The sequence below is a fragment of the Bidens hawaiensis genome, unplaced genomic scaffold (genome assembly GCF_021521415.1).
Source record: "Bidens hawaiensis isolate Kalapana, Puna unplaced genomic scaffold, B.hawaiensis_p1.1 tig00017350_1, whole genome shotgun sequence".
Classification (NCBI taxonomy): Eukaryota; Viridiplantae; Streptophyta; class Magnoliopsida; order Asterales; family Asteraceae; genus Bidens; species Bidens hawaiensis.
In genome coordinates, this window is record NW_027492626.1 from 60,798 (window position 1) to 82,667 (window position 21,870).

Here is a 21,870-nt window from a genome sequence, read left to right on the forward strand (position 1 = left end):
ACATGCCTTGTTTAAATCTGTAAAATCAACGCATACCCTCCACTTTCCATTCTTTTTTGAAAATACAACCACATTAGCCTACCATCGAGGATATTGAACCTCTCTGATCATACCGGCCTTAAGAAGTTTTTCAACTTCTTCTTGTATGATCTTGTTCCTCTCATGAGCGAATTTCCTTCACTTCTGATGGACGGGTTTAATAGATAAATCAAGGCCGAGCTTATGAGTGATTACCTCCTTTGAAATACATGTCATGTCTGAATGTTTGAAGGCAAACGTGGATTTTCTTCGTTTTAGGAAGGATATCATATCCTCCTCAATTCCGCTGGGGATATTGGATCCTAGGAACACTTTCACATCTGGATCCTCGGGGTCCAAGGATACTTCCTTTAAGTCCTTCTCCCGAGCTTCCAGCACGTCCCTAGGATGTTGTTGTGGTTACTATGCTATAGTCTGCTTGGCTGTTGGCTTTATTGATGAGGAATAATAGTTCCTGGCCTTTGCCTAATCACCAACTATCTTCACAACTCCCCATGGGGTAGGTAGTTAGATGCATTGGTGGTAAGTTGAGGCCACCACCTTCATCCCATGCAGTCAGGGCCTACCTAAAATAACATTGCAACAAGAAATGTTATCAATAACACAGAATTTTTGCTATGAATTTAACCCTTCAATATAAATTGGGAGGTCGATGTCCCCCAATGTCTTCTTGGTTTCTCCGCTGAAACCGACTAGCACTGATGTTCTAGGGACGATCTCGGAATCTGGAATGTTCATCTTCTTAAGGACATCATGCTGGATGATGTTGGCCGAGCTTCCACCGTCCACTAAGACCTTGCGTACATAATGGTTAGCGATAAATAAAGTAATAATTAAACCGTCATGGTAAGGATTCTGGATGTTTAGTTTGTCTTCCTCATCGAAGAAGATCCTTTTGTCTGTCATTAAAGTGGTGGATACTATTGGTCGGTCTCCGTTATCCAACTTGATCTCTTTGGCGAGCCTTTTTTCTGCGGAGAAGGAAGTTCCACATATGTCGGATCCTCCAGAGATGAAATTGACCATTCGCACGTCCAGTTCATCCTGGTGAGGATCCTGGATACTTGAATAGAAGAATATTCTCTCATCAGTTATTCGAGTAGTGGGGATGAGTGGCCTTCTTTCATCGTCCAGCTTGAACTCTTCTTTAGGACAAGAAGTTTGCAATATGACGTAATCTCTGAAGACGAAGTTGATCAAATGAGCATCTGGTGGTGGTGGTGTTGCTTTTTGTGGAAGATCTTCAGGATCCTGGATCTTGGACTTCTTCCTTCCCAAGAGTTCTTTGAAGTGGCCATTGCTTAGGAGGTATCCGATTTCCCTCCTTAAGCCAATGCACTCATCTGTCATGTGGCCAAAATCTTCGTGGAAAGCACACCACTTAGACTTGTCTTTGAAGGTGGTTGTCTTCTCGTTCTTTCGGGGCCACCTTGATTTTTCCCCCTAGATCCTTCATGGCACAAATTAAGCCATGGGTATCTACGGAGAAACAATATTCTGAAATGTTGGGGTAGTCCTCATCATTATCCTCTTCTTCAACCGCTCTAACGTTTTGGTTGTTGAATTTGGAGTAGGGCTTCGAGTTGATGTTCTTGAACGAGAATCCTTGCTTTTTGTCAGAGGATTCTTGCTTTGCTTGATTCCCTAGACGATCCTGGATCCTCTTGTCATCTTCCAACCGTTTGAATCTGAGTGCCCTGTTTCTTACTTCATCTAGAGACCTGCAAGGAGTCATCACAAGATCATCATAAAAGGGGGAGCCCCTCTGAAGTCCCATCTTGAATGCTTCAACAGCAGTAGCCATGTCAATATTAGGGATTTCTAGAGCTTCCCTGCCGAACCTCGTAACAAAATCCCTAAGGGATTCATCACTAGGTTGGATAACTCGGTATAAATCACTAGTTAACTTCTCAAATTTCCTACTACAGGAAAATTGGCTGTTGAACAAGTTAACTAAATGTGAAAAAGAAGTAACTGAAAAGGGAGGAAAACTTAGCAGCCATTTTAATGTTGATCCTGTGAGTGTAGATCCGAAGCCTTTGCACAAGCAAGCTTCCTTGAGTCTCTCCGGGATAGGGTTGATCTCCATCCTATCTCTGTATTGTGCCACATGTTCTTCAGGATCAGTGGTTCCGTCGTAAGTCTTCATATTGGGGGTTTGGAATCGCTTCGGGATTTCAGCATCACAGATAGGTGGAGCAAATCTGGATAACTTGTGACTTCCCTAAGTATCTCGGGGATTGGCCGTATCACCCCGGGAATACTGGATATCAAATTCTTGAGCTTCTGTAGCTCCTTGGCCATAGCTTGGTTGATACTTGCATCTTGAACGGGACCACGGTTAGCGTTAAAGGATATAGGATCATACGATTTACCTCTTTGATGGGTGAAGGTAGGCATCCCGGATGAGTAGTTGGGATAAGAGGAGTCTGCAATAGGAGTTGGTCCTCCAGAAGCTATGGTTTGCATGGGGATTATATCTTCTTCATGGACTTCGGAGGATCGCTGATGTTGAACTCCTGAGGATCCTTGATTCTAAAAGAAGGATCCTTGGGGTTGGGAATTATAGGATCCTTGGTGATACAACCCAGAGGATCCTGGTTGAAGGATGGATGATCCTTGTCGGAAAGTTGAGGATCCTTGAGCTAGTTGACTCATGGACCCTGGTTGAAGGATAAATGATCCTTGCTGAAATAGTGAGGATCCTTGAGTCTGTTGACCCATGGATCCTTGTTGAAGGATAGATGATCCTGGCTGAAACAGTGAGGATCCTTAAGTCTGTTGACCAATGGATCCTTATTGAAGGATAGATGATCCTTGAGTAAACTGAGCCATGGATCCTGGACTAGTGAAATCCAGCATCCTTGGTATTAGGGGAGTGTGATCCTCCGCTGGCCTCTTATTCTTCCTGAGATCTTCTATCTCACGAATGATCCTTTGATTGGTCTTGTTCTGCTGCTCCATATATGCTTTAACCTGCGAAAAATATTAGAAACATCGTTGTTAGTACTAACCACCGGGGTGGCAGCAGTGGTTCTTGAGCTCTGGAAGACTGGCAGCTGTGTTTTGCTTCCAGCAGCGGCAGGCCGTGGCGCTCTCGTGATTGGCGGAGGCATCGGAGGCAAAGTCCTTGATGAGAGAGGAACAGTAGACGGCATTGTTGATGAAGCAGAGGTTGATTGAGAGACCATTGATAGTGACATGGGTATGAAAAGGTTGAAAATTATAGGAGTAATATGGATTATAGCACCAATGGCCCCACGGTGGGCGCCAAATTGTTTTGGACAAAAATCTGCGAAGGATAATGTATCTAAATCTGTAAAAGTGAGGTCTAGTGCTACGATGACAATAAAAATTGTATGAATGAAAATGGAATGAACGCAATGATTTGTTGCGAGGAAAAACCTTTTGACCTTGTTCAGATCAAAGGAAAAAAACCTCGGGTGATGAAAACTCGTCGATCACCGGTTTATTATCAAAAATGGGTTACAAGTGTTGTGGAGACTAGATCGATGTTACAGTAATTGCTAACGTGTATAGAGAGAATAGTGAGTTCTGCTCTGAGTGTGTGGAATACAGTGATTTTTTTAATCGATCTCATCTCGATGTATATAAAAGAGAAATACAACAATATGTCCTATCTATTTGCCACTATCCCACTAGTCTTCCAACGTCTATTGACCACGTGTTGGTAGCCTCCAAGTTGCGATATTTAAGGTGGACCAAGTCACATAGCCGTTACTTCTGTTGAACATTAACCTACACACATGAAACAATTGTTAACAATACTAACCTCTGAGGATCCTTGATCGTTGACATGGTTCTGGAGCTCTTCGGGAGGATAACGGATCCAGACATATCTTCAAGGATAATATATCCTCAGCAGAGAAAATATCAGTCCTAACATATATATTTATTCATATATAATTAATTATATATAAAATAAGTTAAAAATATTCGAGCCGAACCAAACAGAGCAGACATTTGCTCATTGTTTGGCTCGTTTACAAACCGAACCGAGCAGAGCGTCTCGTTTTCAATCGAGCGAAAAAATAAGCGAGCATTTTCCGAACGAACGGCGAGCGAGTTCGAGCGACGAGCAGTTTGGACGGCCCTAACATCAGGGCTCAGGCTGCGTATTGGCATTTATTTGGTTGGGCCTCTATTGTTTTTTGTTTAAAAGTTGCATGTGGGCCAATTTATATCCGGCCACTATCAACTCTTTAAGCAAAAGGAAGTGTAGGCATGTTTCAGACTTAGGCTAGGATAATCATTGGGCCAAGTTGTTATAGCTGTCATAGGTTGTTTTTTTTTTCTTTTTCTAAAAAAAATAATTCGTGATTATTGTTTTAAATTTATGAATCTTTGTTTAACCTTATACCTCAAGTTAAAGTTTAACAAAGTATACCAATAAATTTATAATAATAATAATAATAATAATAATAAATTATTATTATCTAGTAATGGTTTTAAAAAATATTACCTTCAAATTATATTGAAAAAAAATAATAATTAACTTGATTTTGATCTAATAACATTTTCTAAACTATTATTAAAAGAGTTTGAATAAAATACAAATAAAAATTAGCGTACTAAACGTGAGAATCAAGTATAGCGATTATAATTACATATACAAATTGAATATTATGTAATTATATCATAGAGTAATTCGATTTATCTTTACCGTTTTGACTTATTTATTCTTTTCCATAATTTACATTTCCGTCTATTTGTTTGACTTAAACACGTATGTATAGTCCAACGTTTCATACATCTATCTTGAACATGTTTTAGTATACTTTTTTGTTGGGCTTAACATCATAACAGACCGGCGTTAAAACAATTTCTTATAGCCACTATTCACCACACCTCCAAATGTATGTCTGGATTAGATCCGGTGCCGACCGTATTGGCGTATTCCCACTATAAAAAGAAGTCGGTGTGATTTACACTTATTAATAATAATAATAATAATAATAATAATAATAACAGTGGTCTGGATCTACTTTCTTCCATTGTTTGTATATTTATATATATTCTTGTTCCCACTGATTACGCCCAATCCTCCTCCTTGTATATCTATTTATTATTATTATTATTATTATTCTCAGTCCAACCACAGTTTTCACAATTTCTCTCAGCATCTTTACTTCAACAACACTAACAAATCAAAACAAAAGGTGAGACTTTCTCTTTTCCATTTATCTTCGATGAAAACAATGCTGCTGATTTTGCATTGAGAAATCAGCTTGACTTCGTATTCTGTTCTACGCTTCACCTCAATTAACGCTCCGATTTCATCGATCTAGTGTTTTCTAGTCTACTTTTGTGATGATGATTAGTGCGTTTAATTTACGATCTGAAGTTTTTTAATTTAGTTTTCGAGTTAGGTACAATTATGTTATCTTATCCTCTGATTCTATACTTTTCATCCAGTTTAGGTTTAGATCTAACCTAATATCATAATGTGGCAGCTAGATCAATACAATTATTGAGATCTTTGTCATATACAGTTAAATTAACAGCAGTTTAGTGCTTCTATTCATGTTTATGCGCATATAGCAAGTGTAATTAGATGGATGTAAGCCTGCACCTGATGCATCTACTGCTTCAGTTTATGTTTTTGGATTCATTTTTACTTAGATCTGTTAAAGGTTTTGAATTTTGATGGATTCTTTTACTGATTCAGGTTTACACAGGAAGTAGAGTTGTATTTAAGTTATGGCTCAGGGAAAGTATTCCCGGGTCGATGGGAAGAAGTCCTATTGTTCAACGACTACAATTGTGGTTGTTCTAGGGGTTTGTTTAGTTGGAGTATGGATGTTTATGTCGTCGTCTGCTGTTCCCGGGCAGACTTCTGATTTGCCGGTTGTTAAGGAGTCGAAGCCGAAAGATTCCGCAAAGGTGTCTTCCCAGTTTGAGGATAATTCAGGCGATCTAGCTTCAGATGATACGGTTAAGGATTCGGGTAATCAAGAAAGTACCAATTCTGAGGAGTCTAACACAAATGGAAATGATGATTCAAGTTCAAATGAAGAGAACTGAAATTCGGAAGATACGAGTTCAAATTCTGAATCGAATGAAAACGAGAAGAATACCGAGTCGAATTCTGAATCGAACGAGACAGAGAAGAATACCGAGTCGAATTCTGAATCGAATGAGACAGAGAAGAATACCGAGTCGAATTCTGAATCAAATGAGACCGAGAAGAATATTGAGTCGAATTCTGAATCGAATGAGACCCAGAAGAATAACAAATCGAATGAAACAGAAACGAAGGAAGAAAAGGTCAACAAAGATGAAGATACCAAAGCAGATTTATCAGACGCAACACAATCTGAGATTCTAAAAGAAACCACTGCACAAAACGGGGCGTTCTCAACTCAAGCAGCCGAGTCAGCAACTGAGAAGAAAGCACAAAACGTTTACAATTGGAAGACATGCAACACGACAGCTGGCTCAGACTATATTCCGTGTTTGGACAATTTGGAAGCCATTAGACACCTACATGGTAGAAGCCATTATGAACACAGGGAAAGACATTGTCCTGATGAGTCGCCAACATGTCTTGTTCCTCTTCCTGTTGGGTATAAAATACCCATCAAGTGGCCTAGAAGTCGAGAACAGGTACATTATTTTCATCTTAATAGTTTTCATTATCCACTTGTTGATTGCTTCTAGATTTTAAAATGTGTTTTATTATTTGTTTGCAGATATGGTATAGTAACGTCCCACACACAAAGCTTGCTGCGGTCAAAGGACATCAAAATTGGGTTAAAGTTGATGGGGAGTACCTTTCGTTTCCTGGTGGCGGTACTCAGTTTAAGAATGGAGCTCTTCACTATATAGATTTCATCCAAGAAGTTAGTAATCTTAACTATTTTTTGATGAAGTCATTAGTAAACGAACCGAATTAACACAAAGGGGACATGTTCATGTTTGTTCGTTTAACTTTAACTTAACAAATGAGTGAACACAAACAATTAAAGGGATGGGTTTCGTTGTCTGTGTTTGTTTGTTAAGAAATTGAATATGCTCATGTTTGTTTGTTTATAGGGCGGACAGCGAATCGTGTTTGTTCGCTTACCTTTAAAATAACACATGATCGAACTCGAACAATTAAACAAATGAGTTTCTTGTTCGTGTTCATTCATTAAGTAAATGGATGTGCTCATGTTCGTTCGTTATATTATAACAAATGATTCGTGAACATAAACGAACGAACATAGCTGAATGAATGTGAACACCAGTCTGTTGAACCTAAAATGCTAATAAAACTAACAAACATAAAGAATTTTCACGAACATAAACGAACCAGGCATGTGTTCATGTTTGTTCATTTATCTAAAAAAACAATTAGTTTCATTCTTGTTCGTTTGTTTATTAAATAAAAGAACATAAACCGCCTTCCCGTCAAATGGTTCATTGAATGTTCGGTTCGTTTACAGGCCTATTAGGGGTCAAAATTGTCACTAAATATGTTTTGTAATCTTTAATTGCAGTCACATCCTGATATTGCATGGGGTAAGAGGACCCGAGTGATTTTGGATGTTGGATGTGGTGTTGCTAGTTTTGGTGGATATCTTTTTGAACGAGACGTGATTGCAATGTCGTTTGCTCCAAAAGATGAACACGAAGCTCAAGTTCAATTTGCACTTGAAAGGGGTATTCCCGCCATTTCAGCTGTTATGGGTACCCAAAGGCTTCCATTCCCAAGCAAAATCTTTGATGTTGTTCATTGTGCCCGTTGCAGAGTCCCCTGGCACATTGAAGGTGAAGTACTATCAGCTACTTGCAATCATGTTTTAATTTAGTATTAAAATGAAATACATATAAAGGTTATGTTTTGCAGGTGGGAAACTTTTGTTGGAGCTTAATCGCATGTTGCGACCTGGTGGTTATTTTGTGTGGTCTGCTACTCCAGTTTACCAAAACAAGACGGAAGATGTGGAAATATGGGAAGGTATGAGGGGAAAACTGAAATTAATTTTGTGCTCTTTTAACTTGACATTTCATATATTAAATATTTAGAATTTGTGAAACACTTACCGCCATCATTTTGTGCAGCTATGAAAAAGCTAACAAAGGCAATGTGCTGGGAGTTGGTGGTGATAAACAATGATAAATTGAATCAGGTTGGAGCAGCAATATACAGAAAACCAACTAATAATGAATGCTATGAAAACAGACAGCAAAATGAGCCACCACTATGTGAAAGCAAAGACGATCCTGATGCAGTCTGGTAACAATAATATCTCTAAACTTTAGCATATATATACATATTATATATATAGTGCCATATTGGATGGTTCAATACATGATCATAAGTAATGTGAGAACTGTGAGAATCTATTTGGACCGCTCTCTAAGCTTTAGCATACATATACGTATTATATATAGTGAAGGGTTCAATAAATGACCATAAATAATGTGAGAACTGCGAGAATCCATTTGGACCGGTCATTTATTTGTGTTTTTATCCGAGATTCCCACATGTGACATGACTATTAAAATACATGTAGTGCTATTTGATTGTACTTGAGTTTGATATATGTATACTTGGTTTTAAAATGAGCGGTGCGCTATAATGCGTTTTGATCCATAAGCCGATGTGTAATGTGGGATGCGCGCACATCACGTATGCGAGGTGTTTGTTATTCAAAAAATGATATATGTATACTTGGTTTTAAAATGAGCGGTGCGCTATAATGCGTTTTGATCCATAAGCCGATGTGTAATGTGGGATGCGCGCACATCACGTATGCGAGGTGTTTGTTATTCAAAAAATATTAAAAAATTGTTTATATTTAATATTTTAAGTTGTTAACTTTAAAACACTTAAAAAAATAAGAGATTTAAGTGAAATTATTTTTCTTAAAAAGAGAGATTAAGTAAATAATTAAAAAAAAACTACAGTACCACTAAAGATGGTTTTTTATGCATAACCAAAATACGTCTTTTAACTCTATGTGTACAAGTAGTCTATGCATAAGGTACAAGTAATCTATGCAGGAACTCCCTTGAAATTAGAAATGTATGCATCATAAAACCCAGAATGTATATGTGCGGATACAAAATACATATTATAACATCTGCACACGTGTAGGTTAACTATTATTCTCTTATTTACACATGTACAAAACTTGTTATGAGGAAGAGAGAAAATAAGGAAATTAAGTCAAGAGAGAAATCATTTGAACTTTTACAGTCGTAACATCTTCATTTGTTTATTATAATTGAATGATTAAGATTGGTTCTGGTATAATTATTATTGAATGTTGATCTAAACGTGACTTAAACCACAACTTGAATTCAGGAAAGTACAACTTGAAGCATGTATGCATAGAGTACCCGTTGATGAGTCTGCACGTGGATCAAAATGGACCGAGACTTGGCCACAGAGGTTGGAGTCACCACCATACTGGTTAAAGACTAGTGAAGTTGGAGTTTATGGAAAAGCAGCACCAGAAGATTTCACTTCTGATTATGAACACTGGAAACGTGTTGTTTCGAAGTCTTATCTGACCGGTTTAGGAATTGATTGGTCGTTTGTCAGAAATGTCATGGACATGCGGTCCATATACGGAGGGTAAGTAGATTCAGCTTACAAGAAATTTTTTTTACCAAAAGGGGAATGTTTTATTATTTTACCCAAAATGGCAAAACAAATTTTCAAATATACTAAGAGATGCTTAATATCTCAAATTAACTCTAGTAAAAATGAGTACCTCGATAATAATTGACTTTTCAAAAGGTTATTTAAGTTCTTAGGTTAAGCTTGTAAACGAATAGAGTATGTCATCTTCGTCGGTTTAACTTAAACCAAACAAATAATTGAACACAAACAACTAAACGAACGGGGTTTTCTTATTCGTGTTTGTTCGTGAAGAAAGTGAACGTGTTCGTGTGCATTTGTTAACAGTTTAAATGAACGGTTCATGAATGGTTTACTGAAGGTTCGGTCTGTTTACATTGAAAATTATTTGCGGGCCTGTTTGACCTTAAACAGCCTGTTAACAAGTATATGATGGATTGTTATTTTTGCATCTAGATTGTGGTTCCACATGTGAAATCTTCATTCTGACATTTTTTTTATTTTGGCAAATATGTGTAGATTTGCAGCTGCAATGAGGGACCTTAAGGTGTGGGTGATGAATGTTGTACCTCTTGATTCACCTGATACGCTTCCAATTATATACGAACGTGGACTTTTTGGCATATATCATGATTGGTGTGAATCCTTCAGCACCTACCCACGATCGTATGATCTTCTTCATGCTGATCATCTTTTTTCAGATGTTAAGAAAAGGTAATGTTTTTGTGCTTCAATTGTATTTCTCAGCGTGATACGACATGAACATAATTGGGTTTTGGATTGCCGTATCTGATCCGCTTAATAAGCATGTGTGTTTGTGTTGATCTGTTGAACCCTTTAATCAAACAAGTCAACCCTTTGAAGTAAACATGCTGACCCGTTTAACCCATTTATTACAACCTTGGAACCCGTTTAGTATATTTATAATTTACAACCACCAACCCGTTTGACTCCGTAGATGAAGGGTTAAACGGGTGATAAAGGATTAAAGAGGTTGCATTTTTTGTTAAATGATTTTCAAGTGTCTTTGGATTAAGGTTGATGTTTTTGACAAGAATAACTATATAGGTCGTGTTTTGATAACTAAAAGTGAGTTTTCTTTGTATCACAGGTGTAAGTTACAAGGGTTGATGGCGGAAGTTGACAGAATATTAAGACCGGAAGGTAAACTAATCGTGCGCGACAACGTGGAGACGATTGCCGAGGTGGAAAACATGGCAAAATCTATGAACTGGAACATTAAGCTGACATACAGCAAGGACAAAGAAGGGTTGTTATGTGTAGAGAAGTCGTTTTGGCGTCCCACCGAGGTAGAAACTGTAACTTATGCCGTTGAATAGAAATCTTGCCAACGAATGGTATGTATTTTGTCATTTTGATTTATTAAGTTAATTAACTGAAATTGTAATTTGTTTAGCCACGTGTAATTGTTGTTTTGTAACGGTTTTGGACTTTGGTCGTGTTACAATATTTTTACTATAAAACTACACAGATCGTCATATTTAGCAATGAAATTGAATTTATACGATTGTATGGCTTGTAGCTTTTGTTCTTAAATACATGAAGAGTTTTAACTCCAAATATAATAAACCTAAAAGCTTTTTATTACTAAAATAACCTGACATTCGTGTCCAAGCTTCGCCACTGACGTTGTTGACCTTGATGAGTTCTTGTAGAGAATTTGACATACATGTTGGACCCAACAAAAGGTTTTGAATCTGTTCAAAACATTTTTTATTCATGTATTATGAGTTGAAATGATAAGTTTGTCTATATCTATGTAGAAGAGTTTACATGTAGAATTTTGACAACTTCTCCAAGGTTTTTCACTAAAAAAAGAACATTTCTTTATTAATGTTCTCCTATGTAAGCACATCATGTTCCTTAGAGAACCATCACATTCTCTTTGTTTGCTGTGATGTGTTAGCCCCATCCTTTTCCTTAAGTAGTTACACCAAACCAACTTATACAAACAACAAAAAGGTGCATACAAAGTAATCAATATCATATTGTCTCTTTCGAGGCCTAAAGCGCATAATAAAATTAGTATTTTCATAAGGAAAAATGTGTTTTTCTATCATGTGACTCATATGTCATCTATACGTATATATATGATTTAGACCACAAACCCTATCGTCAAACATTTTAATTGAGCCACATCCAAGCTCCAAATAAATAACTTCTTATTGATCTCCATAGCGTAAACTTTTTCTTAATTAAGAGCGTTATATACAAGAAGAGCCAGATACATGCATGCAATAGTATATTTAAACGTGTTAGAATGAAACACTTATTTTCTGTGTTGATGTTAATGTCATTTGATGAATAGATTCTTTCTTAAGCTCCCTTTCTTTCTCATAATTTATTTAAAATTTTCAAAGAAATAGAGTAAATCAACTGGAAAAATGTGTTAAGTGTTAAGAGATGTACTTTCTTGAAAAAGTTCCTTCAACTAAAAGATTGTAGGAGTTAGTGCATGATTACTACACGTACAATATCCCTTATTATAATACAACTTTAAGCATGTTTAATATAATAAGTGATATCAGTTCTAGAAAAATTCAGCCGCTTTTCAAATCGTGACCCAGTTATGACGAAATTCCAACGCTATTAGGCCGAGTGTTGTGGGAGGCGCCGTGGTCACCTCACCACTCACAATCTTGTTAAACCACCACCACACTGGCGGGCATTTTTTAGGGGCAACCAACATAGTCCGCTTGTTAAATGGTGGATTAGTTAAAAACCACTGTCTACGTGGCAATGACATAGCGTTGATGTAACGCTATAACTAGCATTTGCTAGTTAAACCAAAACAAATAGCCTTAAAAGCCTAATTTAAAATACTGGCGAAGATTATTTTAGTCCGAAAAAGGTCAGAAACTAGTCATAAATGATTTTGGTCGGAAATTGTTTTGGTAAGAAATTGGTAGAAAAAATTTTCCCATCAATCATCCGAGAGAATCAATTCCAACAAAATGACCGTCTCTATATATTTTGAACGAAACTAACAAAGGAAACGGCCCGACTTCTCTGGTAGTGTATTATGGTGTCGCCATATATTTTTCTAGAATTACAAGTTTTGTTAGGTTTCTCCTTAGATTCCCTGTTTTCAGCATTCTCTTGTGGTATCACATTGTTTTATATTGTTTTTGCAATTTTAGTTTTATTTAATTATAACTATTTTTATGAACGGCCAACGAATCCTTCAAATGAGTCACTGATTAAATTCATCACATCGTGATACACTCGAGTTTCAATACATGAAAAACCTTTATCTAATACCAACACCCATAAACACTCGTCCAAAGACACGACAATGCATTTAACTATAATTATGTTCTCCTTAGAAAGTGTGTCTTAAAATTTGTTTTTTAACTTTCAATTAAAATATTAAGAACGCAAAACTGAAACAAATAAAAATTGAAGTATAATTAATCATATAGAGGTTGGCATTGACTCAAAGACTTTGACTCTTGATAGTTTCGAAGGGCAATTGATTTATAAATAGGGAAAAGGCTGTGTGGACTTTCCCTTTTTGCCTTTTTTTAGTTAACTGGGATAATAACCATACCATTTGACTTTTTTTTATGTGTTTATATATATTAAAACTGTTTTTGTGTGTTTTAACTAATCTATGTTTTTTGAAGGAATATATATTTTTTTTTAATCCCGTAAATCCTTTTATATATAACACAAACCGAACTACATCTGGATAATGGGTAAGCGAGCAACAAGCTGCGCCGCTATCCCCTTTTGAATCGCAAAGCCTATTCTACTAAATATCTTGATTCGGAGAAAGGGGTTTGTGTGTGTGTGTGGAAAGGGGTTTGTGTGTGTGTGTGTGGGGGAGGGGGGGTTTAAAATTCTAAGATCCAAATGTTAAAATCATTCCATTTGTTATTATTGTTAATGAAAAAGTTTGAGAATTAGATTAAACTTTAAAGTGAAGCAGTTTCTCCTTTTCAAAACATACAAGAAACAGTCTTCATGTTCGATAAAGCGACCATCCTTTCCTTTATCCATGCATGACAGTCTACACTTACAACTCATCTTTAGTAATCTGTTGACCATATTTGATCACTCAATAATCCGTCTTAAAACTAATAGTTTTGTTTTTCCTAGTTAAGGCTACCCGTCTAGCGTCGAACACTCACTTTTCTAGTAGCGAACCAATTTATATAACACTAGTAATTATTAAATAAGCTCTTATTTAAACTTGAGCCTTAAACTTATATAAACTATCTATTAATTAGTTTTCAAACAGTTTTAACTTCTAAGAATCATCCTACAAAGACCTATATGGTTTAAAATAACAAATGATGTGTCCACTGTAGAGACAAAGTTCCTTGAGTTGCTACAAATGTAACCATACCTTTTTCACCTTTTTATTAAAAAATTAGCAAACAACACAAACTTCCACTGTTTTTATGGTTTAAACTTTTAAAATACCAAACTGGTCTGCCAGTGTCCCATCTTTTTCAAACCACCATAGTTGGCAATATGCACCAAATCCTCTCATTGTCTCCTGCTCAGAAGCTATCTAAAACCAGACCACAATCTTCATGGAAGTGATCAAGACAACCACCAGTTCTCTGAGCATCTTGTGTCTCAAGTAATTCACCATGGTACCTTCCTTGAGGCACAAGTTATTGGCGGTGAGTATTATTATTATTATTATTATTATTATTATTATTATTATTATTATTATTATTACATTTCTTGCTTTCTCTGAGGCAACATCAAGATTCCCAAAAGAGGTTACTTGGGAACAAATGCTGCCCAAGAAGTTTCCAACTCCATCTTCGGCTCCGTCTAAAGGGACTAACGCGCTAACGAATTCAGACGCGACTGTGGAAACGGCCCAAAGGCTCCCTTCGGCTGATGGGAAGGTCTAGTTTCTGGTTTCATGGTTGATAAAGATCATAAACTTGACTAGATAATACTGCATTACTGTCCAAAGAAGGAAGGTGCAGATGATCTTGGTCAAGTATTTCAATATATACTATAATTGTAGATTAATTGTTGCACTGCATATTAACCATTAACAAGATCACCAACATTCCTTGTACTTTAGTCTGAATAAAAAACCTCTATTTGGGGATTCTACATGTAATTCTTCTCAACAACTTTTTTTGTAATTATAGTTTCCTTTATTATTTCATATACATCATAATATATATATTTTTTTTAGTCGGAGTCTTAAAAAGCCAAATTATGTTGGTTCTCCTACAGTCCTACTGAATTCCTTGAAGTCGTGTGAAATTTGTGTTGGTTTTCCTGCTAATTTTCTTCATTGTCATTGACACAAAATATATTTGAATTTGTATATCAACTTCTTTTAAGTCATCTAAATCATTCTCATGATCTCATCCATAACTTCCCATCAATATTATCAAAATGTGGGATTAATATTGTGAGTAAAATTTGTTTCCATTATCTTTTTTTCTCTAACTAAAGAGAGAGATAATTTGAGTTCTTAATTTGTTATAATTTCAAATCATAAACTCCTTCATTATGAAACGGAAAATCAATTGCATTTCACAACCATTTCCTTTTCTACACTGAATTGTGTTTTCGATTTAGTGAATTTCTCAGCATCAAATTGTACTTACAATTAATGTTTCTTTTTTTTATCAAGTGCGCGGAAGGGGATTTGAATCAGTCTAACTACACATCATGTTTCTTTTAGCAATATGGAGTTACATACAACTTTAGCCACATTATTAGAATGCATTATAAACGCACATTTGTAATGAGTTGTGCATAAATTTATAAAAGGATGGGACATATCGCTGTAATCAACAAAACATCATACCATTTGAAAACTATTATTTAAAGAAATATAGAAAGACTAATATATTTTAAAGGGAATGAAAGTACAAATTTTACATGAAAATAATAAAATAAAGCGTATATAAGATAGCAAAGAATAAAAACTAATATATAAAATCAAAATCAAATCAATGAAGAATCAAGATTGTTTGAAAGCCCAAACAGGATTGGCGAGTGAAGCAGCCGACAAGGAACTGGTTTGAGCTTCCACTAGATATAGTGAGGAATATATTCTCCAAAGAGTTGATGTAATTGACCGAATTAACAAAGCTCGGTTAGTGTGCACTGCATGGCGTGAAATTTACAAGGACTGTGTCATGTGGAAGGTGGTTTATATGGACATATATACAGGTGGGTATGAAAGGATGCAATGTCGGGGCATGTGTAAGGTTGTTCAGTTGCTGTGTATAGAAGCTAAAGCCAATTGGTTTAGTTAACCAGGGTTGGTTTATGTGATAACCATCTTCTTAAATTTATTGTCTAGGTATGTTATGACTTTTCATTTATGTTTAATGAAGGAAAAATACGACTCTTAACAATCATATTACTAATATAAAACATCAAACCAACTTAGACGTCTAGATATTGTACTGTAATTGCATTCTTTGAAGAAATCTGGAGGGAAGTTTTCAAGCAATTACCATTATTAGAGGAGCTCAACCTGGTGACAACAAGAATTTGGAAAAAAGATATTGAAGCTGCTGGCCGATATTACCCTTGTTACAAACACTCATGGGGCATTAATGATGATAGAATTCTTGTCATTCAGAATGAGTTAGCCGTATCAATTCCATCGGGAAAAAACTTGTTGGATTATTTTCTATTCCGGATCACAAGTCGGTGAACCGGGCCTAAGAGGTTTTAACAAGTCGGTTAAAGTCTAAGGGATATTATGAAACATTCTTTCATTTGTTTGGTGGCCAAGTTCACCTTGTTGGCCAAGTGAGTGGTGGACACATATTATGCTTGGTGACCAAGTTGGGTTATTAGTATAAATACATGCACAAAGTTAGTGTTAGATACAACAACAACAACAAACAAAAGAATCACTACCATCACTACCAAAGATATTGTAATCAGTTTTTTGAGTTATATTTTCTTATTATAATATAAGTCGATTATTTCTAAGTTGTGCATTAATTATCGTTTATCATTCTTGAATTGATATAAGAGCTCGGTTCAAGAATGCGATAATTAACGGCAACAAAGAAGGTGTTTCGATCGAACAAGCTGGTTTGATTTCCCGAAGAAGTTGTTAACGTGGTTGATAAAACAAGTTGGTTTGTCTACCGAAGAAGTTGTTGTAATTGTTGACCGCATAGTTCGTTCAATTTTTACTTTATTCAAACAAGTTGGGTTTGAGTAGCCACGGGTGACACGACTCCACGTCGCCGCCAAAGGGGAAAGAGAACGGGTCATCTTTCGTTCAATGTCCACTGTTAACTGCAACGAACTATACTGTGTGGGCTATGAGGATGAAAGTAGTCCTAAGAGTTCACAAAGTTAGGGACACCATCAACTCGGGTGTCTCCGATGAAGACAAAAATGACATGGCTATGGCCTTGTTGTTTCAATCCATACCCGAAACCTTGATAATGCAAATTGGAGATCGAGAAACTGCTAAAGCCATGTGGGATTCAATTAAAACCCGACACTTTGGTGCCAAACGGGTTAGAGAAGCACGCATCCAAACCTTGTCAATGGAATTTGACATTATGAAGATGAACGAGTCAAATTCCATAGATAACTTTGCAGGCAAGTTATCGAGCATTGCCTCAAAATCAGTAGCTCTCGGCGAAGTTGTAGATGAAGCAAGGTTGGTAAAGAAGTTTCTCAAACGTCTCCCAAGATCGAAGTATATTCAGATGGTTGCTTCGCTTGAGCAAGTGTTGGATCTCAATAAAAAGAGATTTGAAGATATTGTAGGCCGACTCCAACCCTATGAGGAGCGAATCCGAGAAGAAGAAATTCAAGGGGGTGACCATGGTAAAATTTTATTCGGTAAATATGATTCTTCAAGTCATAGAAGTTTTGAATCTAATGGGGGACGAGGACGAGGAGGTCGAGGTCGCGGTCGAGGCCGTTTTAATGGCCAATACCGAACCCCTAGTACTGAACAAGGGTCATCAAGTCGGGGGGAAATAAAGGTGAAGAAAGATCGGTCAAAGATTTTATGTTACCAGTGTGACCAGTTTGTTCACTTTGCATGTGGTTTCCCGGACCGAGTTCAAAAGGGTTAAGAAGCTAACAAAACAGAAGCCCATGAAAAATTTTGATGATGCAGCGTATATGCATCAAGTTGTGTTCTTAAATGAACAAAACCTAATACCAAAGAAATACGAGACCGAGCGGGTCGAAGATGACGTATGGTATTTGGATAATGGGGCAAGTAATCATATGACGGGAAATCGGTCATATTTTTTAGAGTTAAACGAGAACATAACCAGGAGGGTTAAGATCAGAGATGGTTCATTTGTTCAAATCAAGGGTAAAGGCTCAATTCTTTTCCAAGGAAAATCGGGTGACCAAAACTTTCTAACCGATATTTATTACATTCCGGAGTTAAAAAAATATAATAAGTCTCGGTCAAGCAACGTAGTCCGGATGTGACATTCGGATGTAACACGATCCTCTGACAATGTAAGGTGAGAACGAGAGGTTACTCATGAAGGTCAAGAGATCCGCAAACCGACTCTACAAAATGTGAATAAAGATTGGAGATTCCGTGTGTTTGAAATCAAAGATCAAAGATGATGCATGGTGTTGGCATGCAAGACTTGGGCACATCAATTTCGAGTTAATGAAATCGATGGCTAAGAAGGATCTTGTACGAGGTTTACCATATGTTAAACACGATAATCAATTGTGTGAATCGTGTTTGGTGGGTAAACAAACGAGGCGTTCGTTTCTAGCCACATCCTCGTTCAGAGCAACCCAACCTTTAGAGTTAGTTCATGGTGATTTGTGCGGTCCAATAACCCCATCCACTATTTCGGGTAATAGGTATGTCTTTGTTATTATATAAGATTACTCACGATATATGTGGACGTTTTTATTGAAAGAAAAAGGTGAAGCGTTTGAAAGTTTTAAGAGGTTAAAATCCCTAAATGAGACAGGGGAGGGTTTACCAATGAAAACACTTCGAACCGACAGGGGAGGAGAATTCACTTCACGTGATTTCAATCGGTTTTGCGATGAAAGTGGAATTATTCGGCATTTAACCGGCCCTGTACACGCCACAACAAAATGGCATGGTAGAAAGGCGAAACCGAACTTTAATGGGATGGTGCGGAGTATTCTAAAGGTGATGTAGGTACTGAATTATATGTGGGGAGAAGCGGTCCGACATTCAACATTTTTAATCAATCGGGTCCCAAACCGGGCCTTGGTTAATCAAACTCCATATGAACAGTTCAAAAAAAAGAAACCGATTATTGAACACGTTCGAGTATCCGGGTGCATGACGTATGCTAAAGTTGATAGTGTACATCTAAATAAACTTGGTGTTAGGTCAAGACAACTCGTCTATCTCGAGTCAGAGGCGGGTTTAAAAGCATACTGTCTCTTCGATCTAAACACCCGAAAAATTGTTGTTAGTCGGGGCGTTGTGTTTGACGAAAACAAAGGGTGGAATTGGATAAAGAAAGTCGAGAAGAATGACTACGAGCCGGGTATGTTTTCTATTGTTTGGGGGGGCTTGATTAAAAACCCGGGATTGACTTTGATGATTTTAGGTTACTAATCGCATTGGCAGCATCTAACGGGTGGGAAATCCACCATCTTGATGTAAAAATGACTTTTCTACATGGTGAATTGAAAAAAGTTGTGTTCGTCTCATAACCCGAAGGATACGAGAAAAAGGCGAGGAGGAAAAAGTTTACAAGTTGTCAAAGGCCTTGTACGGGTTAAGGCAAGCTCCCCGAGCTTGGAACACAAAGCTCGATAACATCCTACAAGACATGAAGTTTTAAAAATGTTCCAAGGAACAATCGGTTTACCGAGAGACGGATGGGAAACATTTTTTGATCGTAGCCGTGTATGTGGATGATTTATTTGTGACAAGTACAAGCTCGAGTATAATTTCCGATTTCAAAAAGGGTATAACCACCAAGCTTGAGTTGTCGGATCTCGGGAAGTTAACCTTCTATATCGGAATCGAAGTATTTCAACGTGAGGATGGGATAGTGATTACACAAGAAGGATACGCCTGAAGAATTCTGAAGGAGACCGGTATGCAAAACTACAATCCGTCTCAAGTCCCGATGGATCATGGTGTGAAATTCTCTAAATCCTAGAACAAAGTCGAACTCGACGCAACTGAGTATCGCAAGGTGGTGGGTTGCTTGCGGTATTTATTACACACTCGTCCGGATATGGCATACTCTGTGGGTATTATTAGTCGATATATGCAAAGCCCACGAGAATCTCATGGTATGGCAATACGACACCTATTGAGATATTTGAAGAAACCGATGAGTTACGAGATCAAGTACGGGAAGAACGGGTCCAAACGACTTGTAGGTTATAGTGATAGTAGTCACAACATAGATGAGGATGATGGTAGAGGTAGCACGGGGCACATGTTTTATTACGGGCAATCTCCAACTACATGGTGGTCACAAAAGCAAGCGAACAACTAGACTCTCGTCGTGTGAAGCCGAGTACATGGCGGCTTCAGCCGCCACATGTCAAGCTGTATGGCTCTGAGAGTTGTTGAGCGAGTTGACTGGAGAAGCATTGCAGAAAGTTGTGTTGAAAATTGATAACACGTCCGCAATAGCTCTTGTGAAAAATCCGATTTTTCACAACCAAACAAAGCATATAAAGTCTCGCTTTCATTTTATCCGAGATTACTACAACGACGGCGAGGTAGATGTTGAGCACATTAGCGGGAAAGAGCAATGAGCCGATATCCTCACTAAAGCACTCACAAGAATCAAGTTCACGGAGATGCGCAAGTTACTTGGAGTTGAAAACCTTTCTAATCCGAATCAGAATTTAGGGGGGTGAATGTTGGATTAATTTCTATTCCGGGTCACAAGTCGGTGAAATGGGCCTAAGAGGTTTTAACAAGTCGGTTAAAGTCTAAGGGATATTATGAAACATTCTTTCATTTGTTTGGTGGCCAAGTTGACCTTGTTGCCCAAGTTCACCTTAGTGGACAAGTTGAGTGGTGGACACATATTATGTTCGGTGACCAAGTTGAGTTACTAGTATAAATACATGTACAAAGTTAGTGTTAGATACAACAATCACCACCATCACTACCAAATATACTGTAATAAGTTTTTTGAGTTATATTTTTTTGTTATAATATAAGTCGGTTATTTCTAAGTTGTGCGTTATTTATCGTTTATCATCCTTGAAAACTTACCTTAGTTGACTCATCTTGAACTCATTGAGAACACGATGATAAACATTGGGTTGCAGGCCATTCTAGATGTTTGTTTTCACCTTGAAACGCTTGACCTGCGTTAGTGCTTTATATGTTGATCTAAACGGAGACTTGGAGAAGAGATGTTCAAAACAGATTAAACATCTCAAACTTCCTAATGATTCTCTTAAGGGTTATTGTATATTAGTTATGGGTTATATGAAACTTGTAATTCTAATGATGATGACTATTAGTGGATGATGGATTTTAACTTGGTAAATTCTAAAGATGTTTGTTTTGGAGTTAACATTTGTTCTTGGAACTAAAATGCATTTCTTTGATGGTCGTGAACTTGTTTTAGATCGATCTTACAAAATATGAGACCGATTTGCTTAATATGATTAAGAAGACTTGATTTCATGAATAACATGATTTTGTGCTAAGGTGTCATTTGGTTTTAAATTTCACACGCTTATTGCTTTGGTAGGAATAGATACTATTACTTGAAAACTGTTGTTTTGTTTTTGCATAGGATTTTGAGCATCGTTGATGTTTTGATAATACGCTTGCACTCTTGCATAGGAATACCCTTGATTAACCGCTGCCCCTTTAATTTCATTGTTGTTTTCTAACTAGCAATTACAAAACTTTTAGGAAAGAATAAGATTAAAACAAAATTGCAGAAACATGACAACAGTTTAGAATTACTAGCATACAAATTTAAGTACAACTCTCAGGTCACGCTCAAATCAACATATGCTGGATAACCAGGTGTTTCCACTAATCAGATCAACACTTAATGCGCCGCAAAATTGAGCGGATTGGGGTTAGGCTGGGTATAGTCCAAAAGTTCAGAATAATTCCAGAGCAAACTGTCTTCGGGTCATAACAATTTGTTTCCAAAAAACGTGTTAATTTTGTTAGGTCAACGAGTTCCGACCAAAAAGGCCCCTGGTTTAAATGAGTTGTCTTAGGAGAAACAAAAGTATCAAAACACGTTCACCCAATTTACGTTTACCGAATAAGGTCC

The 21,870-nt window shown here is 37.1% G+C and overlaps 1 protein-coding gene and 1 pseudogene across 2 annotated transcripts; both read left to right on the forward strand.

The window, feature by feature from the left end:
• Window positions 1-5,181: 5,181 nt before the first annotated feature.
• Window positions 5,182-11,167, forward strand: LOC143553677 (putative methyltransferase PMT24; annotated as a pseudogene). Its single transcript, XR_013138872.1, has 9 exons — window positions 5,182-5,219; window positions 5,729-6,666; window positions 6,753-6,902; window positions 7,542-7,812; window positions 7,892-8,002; window positions 8,107-8,281; window positions 9,356-9,628; window positions 10,154-10,348; window positions 10,746-11,167. The product of XR_013138872.1 is annotated as a putative methyltransferase PMT24 (transcript).
• Window positions 11,168-16,935: 5,768 nt separating this feature from the next.
• On the forward strand, window positions 16,936-17,706 carry LOC143553680 (uncharacterized). Its single transcript, XM_077043622.1, has one exon. The coding sequence runs from the start codon at window positions 16,936-16,938 to the stop codon at window positions 17,704-17,706; it is 771 nt and encodes a 256-aa protein (XP_076899737.1).
• Window positions 17,707-21,870: the final 4,164 nt, after the last annotated feature.

Coding starts and splice junctions, on each gene's coding strand:
- LOC143553680 (XM_077043622.1), top strand. CDS start 16,936: ATGAGGATGAAAGTAGTCCTAAGAGTTCACAAAGTTAGGGACACCATC.